Source organism: Saccostrea cucullata, unplaced genomic scaffold, assembly GCF_032062105.1.
Source record: "Saccostrea cucullata isolate Sc308-1 unplaced genomic scaffold, CSIRO_AGI_Scuc_v1 ctg1201, whole genome shotgun sequence".
In the NCBI taxonomy this organism is placed as follows: domain Eukaryota; kingdom Metazoa; phylum Mollusca; class Bivalvia; order Ostreida; family Ostreidae; genus Saccostrea; species Saccostrea cuccullata.
The window spans coordinates 37,501-54,321 of record NW_026932430.1 but is presented as its reverse complement, the minus strand read 5'-3'; the positions used below and the strand labels follow the sequence as shown (position 1 = coordinate 54,321).

At 32.9% G+C, this 16,821-nt stretch overlaps 1 protein-coding gene and 1 long non-coding RNA gene across 8 annotated transcripts in view; both read left to right on the top strand.

Moving 5' to 3' along the window:
• LOC134235089 (uncharacterized protein C8orf34 homolog) overlaps positions 1-16,821 on the top strand; it is a 29,158-nt gene that overhangs the window by 10,407 nt on the left and 1,930 nt on the right. For 3 of the 4 annotated variants that reach the window (XM_062717174.1, XM_062717175.1, XM_062717172.1), the window contains 8 exons: positions 3,459-3,619; positions 4,410-4,543; positions 10,475-10,629; positions 11,358-11,425; positions 12,752-12,798; positions 13,702-13,739; positions 14,164-14,232; positions 14,815-14,888. In XM_062717174.1, the coding sequence (XP_062573158.1) occupies positions 3,459-3,619; positions 4,410-4,543; positions 10,475-10,629; positions 11,358-11,425; positions 12,752-12,798; positions 13,702-13,739; positions 14,164-14,232; positions 14,815-14,888 (746 nt within the window). Of the gene's footprint in view, positions 1-3,458; positions 3,620-4,409; positions 4,544-10,474; positions 10,630-10,728; positions 10,745-11,357; positions 11,426-12,751; positions 12,799-13,701; positions 13,740-14,163; positions 14,233-14,814; positions 14,889-16,821 lie in introns of all 4 variants that reach the window. The other variant, XM_062717173.1, reaches the window with a different exon arrangement.
• On the top strand, positions 6,355-9,200 carry LOC134235119 (uncharacterized). Of its 4 annotated transcripts, none has more exons than XR_009985335.1 (4): positions 6,355-6,464; positions 6,569-6,843; positions 7,137-7,299; positions 8,549-9,200. It is a non-coding gene; the product is annotated as an uncharacterized LOC134235119 (long non-coding RNA). The 4 variants fall into 4 exon arrangements; XR_009985334.1 differs by having other exon boundaries at positions 6,739-6,843; positions 8,549-9,191; XR_009985336.1 differs by lacking the exon at positions 6,355-6,464 and having other exon boundaries at positions 6,474-6,637; positions 6,739-6,843; positions 8,549-9,192.

The following is a 16,821-nucleotide window of genomic DNA, read 5'->3' as shown; positions in this document are numbered from 1 at the left end:
TTTTCCCGAGCATATCGTCTCGCGTAATTACGCGAAAATAAAGTTCTCGCGAATAAAAAGTGATTTACAGTACATCTGGATGCTCACTACAAAGTTTCAGATGCTTTTTCTCTACATCTTTTTAATACTGTGAAATCACTAATTTAGTGGGGGTTAGTTTTTGTGGCTTGTCTATGGGAAGGTATGAAGAGACCCACAAATTTATATTCACCACGAAATCCAATTTTTCACATACATTACTACTGAACAGTTCTTCAACCATGAAATCAAATCCCCATGAACCAATATGTTTTCCTCAAACCACGAAAATTTGACTCCTCAATATTAATTGAATTTTAGGATGCATAATATTGAACTTGTTTCGGATGCTGGATCTGGAGATCTGACCTAAATTTTCTGGATGAGTGATCAGGTTAAAATTTTTGGAGCAGACTCATTCTAAATTAACTAAAAGCTCTATGCTAACCAACTTTGCATTGAAGCTACCTTTATTGATGAAAGCTACTGAAATATACATTTTTTAAGACAAATGACCAGATGAAAGTTTTTGGAGCAGTTACATTACAAAGAAACTATAAGGCCTTCTTATGTATTATATAGATATTAGTTGCATGCAACAGTTTTGTTGACACATGAGAATGTTTCAGGATAGAGTACCATATAAACTAGGGATGGCAATTTGTAACCTGTTAATCGATTAATCGGTCGGAACGATCCTAATTGGTTAGTAAATCAGTAATCGGTCCGAAAAAATAAAATATATTTAAATTTGAACGCAATTTCCTTAAAATCTCTTTTTTTTTTTTTTTTTTTAGAAAGGAAACCCCTGCATAGATGTTTATTTAGTGTTTTTACACATCTTATAATTATTACAAATATTTGGAGGTAATTATAGCTATCTGGACTGAGATCGCAGGGGTATAATTGGTCAGTTCGTGAAGTGTTAATTACTGTTTTTAAAACATCAGATAGTCCTGTGTTTTTAAAGATATTTAAAAATAAGCACTTTTAATTATAGTATGTCTACATTTTGCCGTTTTCTGTGAAATTATATTATTAAAAAGAACGTTTTAAATTGTAAATAAAGTGAGAGTTCAGACATACACTAGTTCTGATAATGGTGACAATGCACAATTAACTTCTTTTACATCTGCGTTGAAAAATTATCCCTGTCTGATTTCTCAAGCAAGATTCATGGTTTTCTTAACTTTTTCTTGTCTATTGAAATTAAAATAAAATATACTCTTATGTAAATAAAATTCCCCGATCAAAATGACAAGAGGCCCATGGGCCACATCGCTCACCTGAGCACTGTGGCTAGGAAAAAGTAGAAATTGGTTTATAATAATTATTGAATAGTTTAAATCCAAAAGTAGTCCCAAGACCAATCATGGCTTTGCTATTCTTGATAAGATGATTTTTAAAGAATTTTCCTATATATGTCTATGTAAAACTTTGATTGGCCATTGTGGCCCCGCCCTACCACTGGGGGTCATAATTTGAACAAACTTGAATCCTCACTACCTGAGGATGCTTCCATACAAATATATGATCAATTATGGCTTTGTTATTGTTGAGAAGAAGATTTTAAAGGAATTTTCCTATATATTTCTATGTAAAACTTTGGTTGGCCATTGTGGCCCCGCCCTACTCCCGGGGGTCATGATTTGAACAAACTTGAATCTACACCACCTGAGGATGCTTCCATATAAATATGATCTATCATGGCTTTGTTATTCTTGAGAAGAAGATTTTTAAAGAATTTTCCTATATATTTCTATATATGTAAAACTTTGGTCGGCTATTGTGGCCCCGCCCTACCCCCGGGGGTCATGATTTGAACAAACTTGAATCTACACCACCTGAGGATGCTTCCATGTAAATATGATCAATTATGGCTTTGTTATTCTTGATAAGATGATTTTTAAAGAATTTTCCTATATATTTCTATGTAAAACTTTGGTCTGCCATTGTGGCCCAACCCTACCCCCGGGGGTCATGATTTGTACAAACTTGAATTTACACTACCTGAGGATGCTTCCATATAAATATGATCAATTATGGCTTTGTTATTCTTGAGAAGAAGATTTTTAAAGAATTTTCCTATATATTTCTCACTCTCTACCATCGGCACATACATTCACCTCTGTTGTCGGCTTGCGTATATCACAGTGTTAAACACGAGAAATAGTGCATTTGTTTTAATTCATTATAATTCAATTTCTATGCTTATGTCTGACTTTTGAGATGGATATTTAATAAATCAATCCAGAACTATTAATTTTTTCCTATATATTTCTATGTAAAACTTTGGTCGGCCATTGTGGCCCCGCCCTACCCCGGGGGGTCATGATTTGTACAAACTTAAATCTACACTACCTGAGGATGTTTCCCCATAAGTCTCATCTTTCCTGGCACAGTGGTTCTTGAGAAGAAGATTTTTAAAACATACCGCCAAATTTTCATTAATTCCCAATTATCTCCCCTTGAATGAGGGCGTGGCCTTTCATTTGAACAAACTTGAATCCTCTTCACCTAAGGATGCTTTGTGGCAAGTTTGGTTGAAATTGGCCCAGCAGTTCTTGAGAAGAAGTAGAAAATGTGAAAAGTTTACAACGACGACGACAACGACGACACCGACGACGAAAACGAGAGACAACGGACAAATTGTGATTTGAAAAGCTCACTTGAGCCTTTGGCTCAGGTGAACTAAAAAGCAGAATGTAATTCTTACGTCTTTTTTTAGCCTCTTATGTATATGAAAAGAAAATGTCAAAATGTATATCTTGATACGACTAACCGATTAATCGGTCGGAACGTTTTGTGGTTAACCGATTAGCAATTCTGCAATCGATTGCCATCCCTAGTATAAACAGATTTTTTAGCAAGGATTTATTTTGGCATTATTAGCAAGGGTGCTGATATCACTAAAATTGAATATCGCTAAAAATTTATAGTGTTTTAGTTGTAATAGCTTGTTTAGTTAGTATTTCAAAATCGCTAAAATTACTTCTCGCTAAAATTAAAATACCTGTATTTAAGGACAAATCGCTAAATTTGCATCTCGCTAAAATTTCCACTTATGTGGTATTTTAAGAGGAGTTGCATGCATTTCTCATAAGCAGTAAATTTGAAATTGACAATGCTATTAATCGTGTTGATACTGTCAAACACCTCCTAACTTGTATGCTAGCAAAATTTACCAAATGCTTCATTCAGAGTGTAGTGTTATAGATTAAACTAAAAGGAAAATAAAAAAAAATTAACTAATATACATGACTGTACTGACCGTCATTAAGTAATAAGTTCATACACTTGATACAAATACTTAAAAATAAAATTTAAACATCACCAGGTTCATGTTAATGGGACATATTAAGAAGTCTTTCAAAATCATTGATCATTGAAGGCAGAAATAGTCGTAAGCCGTTAGCACAAATTATCTGGTGTATTTACAGGAAGAAAGCAGCCCAAACAGAGCTGGAATCCAGACACTAAGGTGGGGAAGACCAGCTTTGATGATTTGTTTGATGGAAATTCAGAGGAGACGAAAAATATACCAAAGAAGAGAGAAGGGGTAACAGATGCAAAGCATACCTGGGCCACAGTAGGGCTAGGGGTAAGTCTTGAGCCCCTGAGTAGGGTAAGGGGTAAGTTTGCCTGGGCCACTGAGAAGGACTAGGGATAAGTTTATCTGGGTCACAGTTGCCAAGGGATAAGTTTGCCTGGGCCACTGAGTAGGGCTAGGGAAAGTTTGCCTGGGCCACTTAGGGCTAGGAGTATTAGTTTGCCTGGGCTACTGAGTAGAGCTAGGGTAAGTTTACGTGGGCCACTGAGTATGGCTAGGAGTATGTTTACCTGGGCCACAGTAGGGCTAGGGATAACTTTACCTGGGCTACACTAGGGCTCGGGATAAGCTTGCCTGGGCCACTGAGTAGGACTAGGTATAAGTTTATCTGAGCCACAGTTGGACTAGGGGTAAACATATTTGGGCCACAGTAGGCTAGAGCAAAGTTTATCTGGGCCACTGAGTAGGGCTAAGGGTAAGTTTACTTGGGCCACAGTAGGGCTATGGATAAGTTTATCTGGGCCACATTAGGTCTAGGGATAAGTTTACCTTGGCCACTGAGTAGGGCTAGGGTTAAATTTACATGAGCCTTAGTAGTACTAGGAATAATGAGAATGAAGTTTTCAAAAGCAAACCATCCTGTGTAGTTATACGAAAATAAAGTTCTTGTGAATCAAATAAAAAGTGAGTTAGAGTACCTGTCAGTCATTTATTTCAACAAATGATGCTGGCATAGTTTTATTTAAAAGATATCTGCAGAACTCTTTCTAAAAAGATATGAAGTTTGTAGCATATGAATCAGGGAATTTATGGATTATTTTATGTTTCTAATTCATTGTAGGGTGATGAGGACAGCTTTACAAGTGGGATATATAGAGGGCCAAAAACTCTCCTCAATGAGGATGATCCTTTGGCAGGGGAACTAATGAACAGCAAAACTGAAGGCAGCGATAAAACAGACGAGGGTCTTGTCAGGTATAAAAGGATCAGGAAAAATATAGAACTGTTAAACACACTTGTTGCTTCCCATACTAAATTTGTTTTTCAATATGAATATTCATGTGTAAAATTCAGATAAAGAAACAATGATTGATAGAATGAAATAAGAAATTTATCTATTGTATATACTTATATATTAGATAAAGGGTGGAAAAAATAGGTAATTTTATTTGTTTCTGTCTTTATTCACTCCCTTGCCTTGGTATATAGTAGGGATGTCAACGAATATTCGAATATTCATTCGATGAGTTGATATTCGAATATAAATTCATGATTCGAATATTCGGATTTTAAGTATACAAGCATAAAAAAAAAAATCTGGCAAAAACTGAAGTTTTATCAGAAATTGAATCAAATTCTCGTCGTTAACCAATAATAAGATTTTATTTAAAACAAAATTAAAATACACTCCTCTTGGATTACCTTAAAGGTGTGAAGAATGTGTCTATTAAAATGATATAATTTATTCATTTGATCATTTAATTAGAGATATAACAGTGTCCAGTACTTATAATTAGTTTGTATTGTTGAAAGGAGACATTTTTGTTTATTCATACATCATTTAAAATCACTATCAGGAAATTAATTAGCTAAAAGTAATTGCTTTTAATCTTTCTCCATTAGATAATTGTTCTGTGTGGTATAAATCTGTAGGGTTATCAGTGTACACTTTGGTAAGATGATTAATTAATCTGTAACTTATTAACCCCTTCACTTCCGTACCGGTCAAATTGACCGGTGGCGCGTTAAAACACGACTTCGCGAAAATAAGATCTCCGTATCTATTTTGTGGTAGCATGAAGGTATATAAGCTATATATCATCTTTTTGGAAATTTTCTCTACTTTTAAAATATCTAAAAAGATTATATCTTGATTGCCGGTATTCAATCGATTTTACGTTGTAAAGACAAACGAGACTTTTTGAAAATGGCGTAATTTTCCAAAGCGATTGCCGATTTTCCAGACGATTGACAATTTTTTTCCTGATTAACTTTATAAGAAAGCATGGTATATTCTTAAAGCATATTTTCTCTACTTTTAGAATATGTAAAAATTATTGTTATTACTTTAAGGTATATTTTAAAAACAAGAATTTTCTTGCACTTATGTGTTTTTTCTCGATTTTATTCGTAATATTTAAACAAAGCTCAGTTTTACGTTTATTTCTGTGTTGAAATAGGGAAAACAAGATAAAGCTGGTAAAAGTAGAGAAAATTTCCTTTCCAACAAGCCCTTATAGGCCTTCTTACGCTCAGTATTTTCTTAATTACGATAATTTGAATTTGTGACCTTCGCATAGTTTTTATGGAAAAATCGGTCAATATTTACATGTAACGTCAAGGTCGATATTGTTGCGTCTTACTCGAAACAACAAATTCTTTTATAAGACTTTTTTGACCATTTAAATATAAATGCATAATACAAAAAAAAAAAAAAAAATAGATTTCAAAAAACAAATTATACTTTCGTTCTGCCTTCTGTGTTCAGTGAATGTTGATTTATTCATCTACATGTAGGCCCTAATGATGTATTTTTCATGAAGTGATATAATACAATATTGATAAAAATTGTAGATTTCCAAAACGTCGATCTGTACTAAAAAAAAAATCAATCAGATTTTTAATATTGTTGTATCTTGTTATAATGTATACTTATTAATTTGCAATTTAATTAGATCTATATATATTTAACAATACAAAAACTCATAATTTATAAATAAATACGACTCATCACTGTACGAGTTGATACGAATTGACAGAAACACGTGTTTCCGGTGTGATAGCTGTAAACAAAAACATGATCCGAAATCTGAACGTCAATTTTCATGATTATTTCACGACGAAGATCCTCACATCAATGAATCAAATAATACGGACATGCCTTTGGTATTAGCAGGTAAGAATACGTGTATATTGACTGAAAAGTTTAAGTTTAAAACGCATTAGTTCACGTTCAAAAGAAAACTAAATGTACACATGTACTAGACCTTTATGTTTCAGTGTGCGTGTTTCGTATCGTTCAGCCAATTTTGCATTGTTTTTTAACTTTGATGCTTTTGACAATCACTCGTAAGTTCAAAGTAAAATCAAAGTTGTCATAATAATGGAAAGTTGTTTTCAGTATCTATGTACCAGTGTGTACATGTACAACTTTCACATTGAAATTTTAGGGTGCTTTCACCATATGCAACGATACTTTCATCTGTGAATACCCACTTTCTAAGCCCACCATGAACTACGAAGGTCAATTAATATGTAAGGACACCAATGAACAGGTAAATTTTTGTTTTGGTATTGAAAATTTCTGTATTTCTAAAATTTCAAAAAATAAAGTCTCATGATATCGCATTCACACAAGTTTATAAATTGATTTATATTTTGAAAAATAAGTGTTTTAAACACATAATACTTATAATGCTTGATTATTTATACAGACACATTATTTAAACATGTAATATCTATCTGAATGAATGCCGAGATATGGAACAAGCTGTTTTTATAGACTGCTGTTGTATTTCCAATCTGCATGAAGTATGTGGTTGGCATTTCCATTTTCTCAATTTTTTAGACACTTTCCAATTATGGTACATCATATACATGGGTGGTCAAACTCACTGGATGGTTTATCAACACTCCCATGCTAACGAACAGGCTTGCCCCAGGAATTTTGCCCTGAAGTAACATTGCAGTCTATTGTCTCCTTTCTTTTTACAACCCTGGCAGCCATGCAGGTATGAAATCTATGAAAGCCATGAAGGGACATAGAATTTTTAAAATTTATAAAAGTAAACCGAGTTCTTGATTTATACAATCCGTTCTCTTGGATTGACAATCTGTTATAACAAATTGCCAATTCATTCTCACAGATTATCAATTCGTTCCCTCAAATTACACAATCCGTTATCTCAGATTGTATAATTCATTCTCTTAGTTTAAATCAAATTAAATGATTCATTCCCTCGGAATGTAAACCCTTCCCATGATTTCATTTAATTTATTTATCTGTACATATCGGATATGGTAATACATGTTTAAAAAATAGAATATTGTAGTATTTTACATCCTAACTTTTATTACATATTACGGTCCAAAATGAGAAAAATACATGAACATTTTCAAATCCATGTGCTAGTACTGATATTTGTACAACAAAAAATCTTAGAGGTTTTTAATTGTGTTACTTGTATATTAGAATAATTGAAAGTCCTTGATAGTAAAAGTGAATATGGGTCCTGTGTAATCATAATATTTCTAAAATAAATATACGTTGAATTAGTAATGAAAGAGGTTGGAAACGACCGGTTGCTGAAATAAAATAAATAGAACGCACTTATTGATTAAATGGTTGGATATATCTGTACATATATGTAATGAAATTCAAGAGCACAGATTTCCAAAATCATAAGACTGACGTTGTAACAAATCGAGATGTTGAATTATCAATCTATGAAAACAAATTACCGGTATGTAATTCGAGATCTCAAATTATGAATCAAGGGGTCGAATTAGTAATCCTTAAGATCGGATTGTGTAATTCAAAATCTCATATTATAAATCGAGGGAAGAGTTTAGTAATACGTGGGATTGGATTGTCTAATTTGATTCGATATCATTTTTTACTTTTTTGAAAAATTTACGTGTGCCTTACTGGCTTTCGTAGCAATCTAATGCCAGATTTTTTTACATGTTGCGATAGCATAAACAGAGGTCTGGCTTTAGTCAGATTGCCATATATGCTATTTGTTTTAGTTCAGTAATTTTACCATGATGATTTACTACAAGGTTGTTGAATTATCAGTCCTGATACATTGACTTAACAATATCATTAAACTACTTGGATCACATAATAAATACAACTTTAATTTTAAAAGGAAAATCAAATAAATGTAGTAATTTTAGCATTCTTAATTTTATTTATAAATATAAATCTATATACACAATGACATGTATCTGTTTCAAAATACTAAAAATCTTTTACAGGATAGAGGCTGATCACTTGTACTTGACAGCAAATAATAATGTCTTGGACAAGTCAAAGAATTTCTTCCAGTCTTACAGAGAAATGACAGTTGATAAAAGAATGGTGGACACAAAGTAAAAGTGCTCTTCAACATTTTGTTGAAGATTTCAGTCTGATTTGGAATTCATCTTGCAATATTTCTGGATTTGTATATTTGGATATAAGCGTCAAATTTTCAACTTATTGACTAAACAGTTTTGCGTTAAATATTGCCAATGCTATCTATTATTATTATTTCCCTCCAAGATAACATGTCAAGTCTTTATTGTACCCCTTAAGCTCTGTTATACCAGAAAAATCTTGTAATGAAATCATTTAGTTTTTTTTTTTTGTTTGATTAAATCCATGAAAATAAAGATTATTTTTAATGGCATCAAGAGAATGGATTTCTTGTTTAACAAAAAGATAGTATACATGTTTTGCTAGGGCTTTGTAAGAAGCAGACCAGAATTCTTTGCTTGCAAATTTTGTCATTCGCCATTTTTATTAATTACGTCATCTATTAGATGATTTATCCATGTTTGAAGCATTTCAAAATTCATATTTACTTACAGTTGAAAGCAGAATTCTGTACTGATATGACCTTGACCCTCTGAAGAACAAGAGTGTCAAGGTCAATTTTTAATACAAAAATGTTCTTTCATCTTTAAAGCCCATATCTTACAAACAATATGATGAAATATACAAAAAGTGTCTAGAATGTGTCCAGAATGTGAAATAACAAACATGTATATAGCCAAAAACTTTAAAATGATGTTGCTTAGCAACCACTTAAAGGTCATTAAACAGATATTTGAACTAAAGTGATGCATGGATATTGCAGTTCTGATCCCTTCTTGAGAGTATATTCAGAATTTTCCATTTCGGCATCCATTGTGTAAAATTATGGCAAGAATATTGAAAAAAGTTGAAAAAAATTGATGAAACTTTTGCACTTATTTAACCTTTGACCTCCTAAAAATAGTTCTAATGAGGTCAAACTTTAAGACAATTTATCTGTTGTATGTCCCTTGTAATTTTATGACCTCACATCTAACTTTTATATGTGCTGGGATGCATAAATGTGTCTAGGATGAGTAAAAAATGAAAATTTCTGCCCGAAAATTAAAGAATTCTGCGTTGCTTAGCAACCCCTTTTAAGTAGTTATATGCAGAATTGAAAAAAAGTTTATGTGTTTCATGTAGTACAGTATAATGCTCTTTTGTGGGTATATCCCAAATTTCCTATTTCAACATGCATCATACTTAATATTTAGCTTAAAGATGAAAAAGTATCAAAAAATCCCATAAAAGTTTGCACTTAATTGACCTTTGACCTCCATTTTTACTAATAAGGTCAGTGGTTGAGTATCTAAACAGTCATAAAATATCATCTGTAAGAAATTTCCTATAAAATGGTATGCATTATGCCTAGCTTTCCTCTTGGATAAAAAAGTTAGAAATAATTTAATAATGCCATGTCAAAAGGCCTCCAAAATCATGTCAAATGCGCCGGAAGAGAAAGGGTTAAAAGAAGCTTTTGAATTTTCAGTGGAAAATTTTTTTTATTACATTTTGGATATAAACTTTTCATATATTCTGAAAAATATTTTAAGAATATAATTAAAGTGCATTTACAAAACTCTACATGAAATTTTATTCCAAAATAATGACATAAAACGTATATATTGCTTTACAAAAGAGTGAAGATATATACATATTATAATGCAAGATGTATAAAATTTATTTTATCGAATATTCGAATATATTCGAATACTACTATCGAATATTCGAATATCAATTATTGACAATTTTGACATCCCTAGTATATAGTCATTACATACCTGGAATATTCCTTTAAATGTTTAATACAGCAAATTTTCTTATTTTTTACATACCATTTTCAGTTCTGGGCATGTAAGGGGTAGACGAGTTGATGCCAAAAAGCACAGAAAAGAACTAGAGAAGTTAGTACAGAAGTCTGTCCCTACGTCTAATGACTCTGGATATGAGGAATGTGAAGAAGGTTTGGAGGAGGAGGATGAGGCTTTAGAGTTACTAGGTAAGACAGCCTGGTCAGAACCTGTAGAAGAGTATGAGGCGATAGAGTTAACTAGGTAAGACAGCCTTAAACTGGTCAGAACCTGAAGAAGAGGATGAGGCAATAGAGTTACTAGGTAAGACAGCCTGGTCAGAACCTGTAGAAGAGTATGAGGCGATAGAGTTAACTAGGTAAGACAGCCTTATAATGAACAAACCCTGTATGACCCAGTGGAAAAAAGTATGTCTACAATATTGTTTGCTTGTACAGTGTAATAAAGCTTTATGAATGTTTTAATTTCTTGAAGATACATGTACATAGTTGTTTTAAAGATTTCTGATTTTAATAATTCAGTGAATAATTTCACAGTTTGTTATTAATAAATTATTTTTCTTATATTATATTTTCCAACAGTTTTTATCTGATGTATCTCTGATACCAGTAAATCTTAAATATTTTGAATGCATAAAAATTATAAATTTTTTTATGCCAATGAAGGATGTTGGCATAGGGTAACTAAAACTTGGGAAAATCTCTGTAATGCTTAAATGTTACCTGTTTTACAATTATGTAGACTTCTGGAGTTTTTACATTGATGAATTTTTTTCTTTTGATATCAATGAAAAGTGTTTTGACACTTAATGAAATGGAATATCTTGGTTATTTTTATGCTTAGCCAGACGTGTCTGTTTTCTGTTGTTTTTTTATGTTTGTATTTTTTCGTCTGATATTGAACTCTGTTTTTGTAGAGGATGCTGATGACTTGCTAAATGAAGGTGTGACAAAAATTCCAAAGTCTGGTTATAAGCTCAGTCGAGTAAGTCATAATTATTAAAAGCATTCTGTGATTTTTTTTTTTTTAATTAAAAAAGCATTAAATTATACTTTTAATACATTTAAAATATAATGATAAAAAAATGTATGTAATTAAAATAAAAGGATCGCAGTACAGTGGACCTTCAGATATCCGGATGCTTCACCTTCCGAACGATTTTTCTCAGGAACGGATTTTTTCAACGTAATTTTGACTCATTTATCCGGAATTCCGCGTTCCGTATCCGGACGGCTCTTTTTTACTACAAAATGTATTTTTACGTTATAATATGGTTCATTTATCCGGACGGTAAATTTTAATTTGTACTTCCACTCTTGTCAACATTCACGTTTGAACTGAGTGATAATTGTTATCAAAACACTGACCGGATTGATTGTTTTTACAAGGCGATCACCTGAGACCTGTTATGAATGACTTACGATGATTAGTCCATAGATTAAGCATGCTAAGTGGATATGGTCATAATATAGGAGAGATCGATACACAAACGAAAATAAACAATTAACTGTGTCGGTAACAGAAAACAATTTTCTAATCAGTTATTTGTTGTCATCGAGATATTTATAATTTTAGTACAGAGCTGGTTTTAATCTCGTTGTCTACACATGTGCACACACAAATCGGTATTGTGTAATTTTCATCTGTAGATTGGTGGCAGTTATCATCGAAAAAAAACCCTAAAATATTCAAACAAATTTGAATAATTTTATAATCAATGATTTCGCTTGGGATGATTACTGCGTGAATTTTTAATATGTCAGATTCAGCGTGGATCAAATTTAAAAAATTAGACTCGTTACTGACAGCTCGCTTGGATGTGATCAAAGCTGCAAATGAGAGAATTCGCTTGGCTATGTTCATCAATTTATAGGAAGTAGAAAGTAAAAATAAGCTGGGTAATTAAAAATCCTCACATATAAGCAGCGTTATATCCAATGTTTGTCATTCTGCTCTCCAGGTACAACCATGTCTACACCGCTTTTAGTTTTATGTACATGTTATAGTTCCTATTTAGCTATAGAAATATCTATTATATTTGAAAAAAAAAAATGTTTAAAAGTAGTGCTGATGTATACTAAAGATATAGTCTATAAAATATTAAATTATTATTTCTATATGATAGTATATATTTATCTTTCTTTATATATGAGTTACAATACAAATACATGTATACCTGGAAGAGAAATCAATAGAATTCAGATATCCGGATGCTTCACTTATCCGGACAATTTGCTTGGGAACCAAAGCGTCCGGATAAATGAGGCTCCACTGTATTTATTAATGATATTGGTCTTGATTTGACTTTAGATATTAAGACAAAGACAAGAAGATGCAAACATCAAGCTTAATATCAAGTAAGTGATCTAATTCTGGATATTGTGAAATTATTAACTCAAATTGCTGATGAATTTTTAAAATAAAAGATGATCATTTTAAGGTTATATTGTTTTATATAAAAAAAGGCAAATATATGTTGATTTAATTTATTTAACATTATGAAGATCAAAATGAATATCAAACTTTGTTAAATGACACTTGTTACATTCTGCTTTGACTAAAGGATTGCTGATGTGTATGAGGGTGAGATTTTTCACAGTTGTCTTTAATTAAGTCATGCACATTTTTATTTGTTTTCAACTAGCAAAGTTCCAGCTCGTTTAACTCTCCCCATAACCCCTAATGCCAGAATCGACAGTTATTTGGAAAGTTTTGTCTGCTATTAACATTAAGTCTTTAAACCTGTCTAGAACAAACCCCTTGTCTTCCTCTTTGAAAATCAGAATTCTATTTTTACTCTCAGGATAATAATGGATTTTTCCCGTGGGAGTTGAATAGCTTAAGGAAGGATGAGATGGACAAGATTTAAAATATTTCAGTTTTCCTTGCTATATACAGTTGTATATAGGGTTGAGACAGATTGTAAAATTAGTCATTATTTTCGTGCAGGACAGAAAGTGAAACTACTTAGGGGATGGGGTGAAGGCTGAGGAGGGAGTTGTAAGGACTATTTAGAATAAACAAAACATGTGTTGCTGAAAATATCAATCATAGGGGGAAAAATCCACAATTCCAAAAACAGTCAAGAATTAGTTCATTTTGATCCCAAGGCCTGTTCAACAGAGCGAGCGTTCCTTATACCTCCAATAGAAATGTTCTCGAGTGCTTGTTCTGTTGAAGAGGCCTCAGGAATACACTCAGAGTCCTTGTAGCCTTAGAACTCTCTACTTTCTCTTTGACTGTTTCCACTGTTGTTTCAGTCTCTATGCGGGTGAACAACCAGCAGACAGCTACATAGGTTTGTATGGCACTTTTGCACTAACTTCTAGAGGTTTTTCTGATTTTATTTGATGTTATTTTGTGTTATATGTAACAGTAATGGTCACTAGAAAGCTCTACATGAGGTAAATATAGCCTATCATGTTTTGGTGTTATTCATGAATTTATGCACTAATCGTTGTGCTACGAATCAAACTCTTGAATTAATTAGTACCCTGTCAGATGGTAAATTGTAAATTATCTACATTATTTTTCCCTTTATAAAGCCAAAACTTTTTGGATTATATTGACTGCTAATTATTTTAAAAAAATTAATAAATAAAACAAGTTAAAGTAACAATATTAAAGATTTGAAGTATTTATTTTAATAGAGGATTTCTGAAAGAAATGTAAAGTAAGAGTAATATAATTATTAATGTATACTGTTCTGAATTTGCTTTAAGGGGAAGGATTGTACAAATCCTCAAAGATAGACGATCTGTTTGAATCTGATGAGGAAAGACCTGCTACTGGTACGTAATCATTAAAATGTGACCGAGCAGGTATATGTCTATCTGTATCACACCATATGTGCATAAAAAATACCAACAGAGTAACCTAATATACCTTATTTGTATCAAAAATACCAACAGAATATTAAGGAGGCTGGGGGGTCAACAAATTAATCTCAAATTAAGCATAAGATTTAACTTATATTTTAAGATATGGTATCTTAAGCTGTCAGCTATCATTTGGCAAAGAAAAAATTCATACATTTTAGTTTTAAAATTTGATCATTTTTGTATATCTTTATATGGAGCTCTTCTTTTAAAGGAGATCGAAATAGTCTGAAAATGGCTGCCACCCCCAGCCTCGTTAATGAGGAAGGGAAAACTTCTTGTTCTTTTGTAATTTTTAATGAGTTTTCAACTCATAGACACTAACAGTAAATATGATTTACAGAAAGTACATTATTTTTTGGACTAAATGTATTGTATGTTTTTCATTTCTTAAATCTTTTTAGTCTTCTATGTTTCTAGATGGGAACTTAGTTATAATTATCATCATTACAATACAGATTTCTACATCATTGAAGGAGAACCTTTCTATTCCAGGTATGTCTGGATTCAGGTCGTCACCAGGTGACAGTGATGAGGAATTCGAAAGTGTGTCTCAGGTCACCGGTCCTGTACGTATTTAACTTACCATTGTATTACACTTCAAGGTTTTTTATATGATCCTCTGAACTATGTAATCATAATATTTATCTTTCAATTGATACCCATGTTGAAATTTAACATTCAAGGATTTCAACATTTCTTGGCGTACCTGACCTTGTTCTTATGACCTTGAAACTGGATTCTGATACACCTTCTGGTCATACACAGACTCTGTATTTAATAAAGTTTTAGTTTTTCTGCATTAGTGTATCACATTTAAAACTTTGATATTTTACTACTTTTAAGGACTAGGTTGTCAGTTGATGCATCTTTGGTATGATATGCTTAGACAAAATTAGGTTATATTGACCTAATATTGAATTAAGCTGCTACAGTATTTTATTTTCAATCTGGTTTAGATACATGTCTTGGACATGGTTACCATAGGAACATCACACTTTTGACTGGGGTCTCAGGGTCTGACAATAAAAAAAGGTCACGGTGACCTACTGAACTTTATGGCTTTTCATTTTCAGACAATAACTATTATGGACACTAGGAAGCTTATAATCATCAAATCATCAAATCTTGTCAGTTGATGCATTTTTAGCTCACCTGAGCCGAAGGCTCAAGTGAGCTTTTCTGATCACATTTTGTCCGGCGTCCGTCTGTCCATCTGTCTGTCCGTCCGTCTGTCTGTCCATCTGTCTGTAAACTTTTCACATTTTCGACTTCTTCTCAAGAACCGCTGGGCCAGTTTCAATCAAACTTGGCACAAAGTATCCTTGGGTGAAGGGGATTCAAGTTTGTTCAAATGAAGGGCCACGCCCTTTTCCAAGGGGAGATAATTATGAATTAGAGAAAAATTAATGGCAATTTTTTAAAAATCTTCTTCTTAAGAACCACTGGGCCAGGAAAGATGAAACTCATATGGAATCATCCTCAGGTAATGTAGATTCAAGTTTGTTCAAATCATGACCCCCAGGGCTAGGGTGGGGCCAAAATGGCCGACCCAAGATTTACATAGGAATAAATAGGAAAAATCTTTAAAAATCTTCTTCTCAAGAACCATTGGGCCAGGAAAGATGAAACTCATGTGGAATCATCCTCAGGTAATGTAGATTCAAGTTTGTTCAAATCATGACCCCCGGGGCTAGGGTGGGGCCAAAATGGCCGACCCAAGTTTTACATAGGAATATAAAGGAAAAATCTTTAAAAATCTTCTTCTCAAGAACCAGTGGGCCAGGAAAGATGAAACTCACGTGGAATCATCCTCAGGTAGTGTGGATTCAAGTTTGTTCAAATCATGACCCCTGGGGCTAGGGTGGGGCCAAAATGGCCGACCCAAGTTTTACATAGGAATATATAGGAAAAATCTTTGAAAATCTTCTTCTCAAGAACCACAGGGCCAGGAAAGACGAAACTCATGTGGAATCATCCTCAGGTAGTGTAGATTCAAGTTTGTTCAAATCATGACCCCCGGGGCTAGGGTGGGACCAAAATGGCCGACCCAAGTTTAACATAGGAATATATAGGAAAAATCTTTAAAAATCTTCTTCTCAAGAACCATTGGGCCAGGAAAGATGAAACTCATGTGGAATCATCCTCAGGTAGTGTAGATTCAAGTTTGCTCAAATCATGACCCCCAGGGCTAGGGTGGGGCCAAAATGGCCGACCCAAATTTTACATAGGGATATATAGGGAAATCTTTTAAAATCTTCTTTTCAAGTACTTCAAAAGCTATGACTAGTGATATTTATATGGAATCATCATCAGGTAGTGTAGATTCTAGTTTGTTCAAATGATGAATGCCTGGGTTGTTTTTTTTTAAATTCAAGCCCGATGTGCTCAGGTGAGCTCTGTGGCCCCTGGGCCTCTTGTTTGGTCTGGGTTATAGGTCAATTAAATAGTAGACCAAATATTTTCTGAAAATCTTTAGACCTAATTTGAACTTTAAAGGTT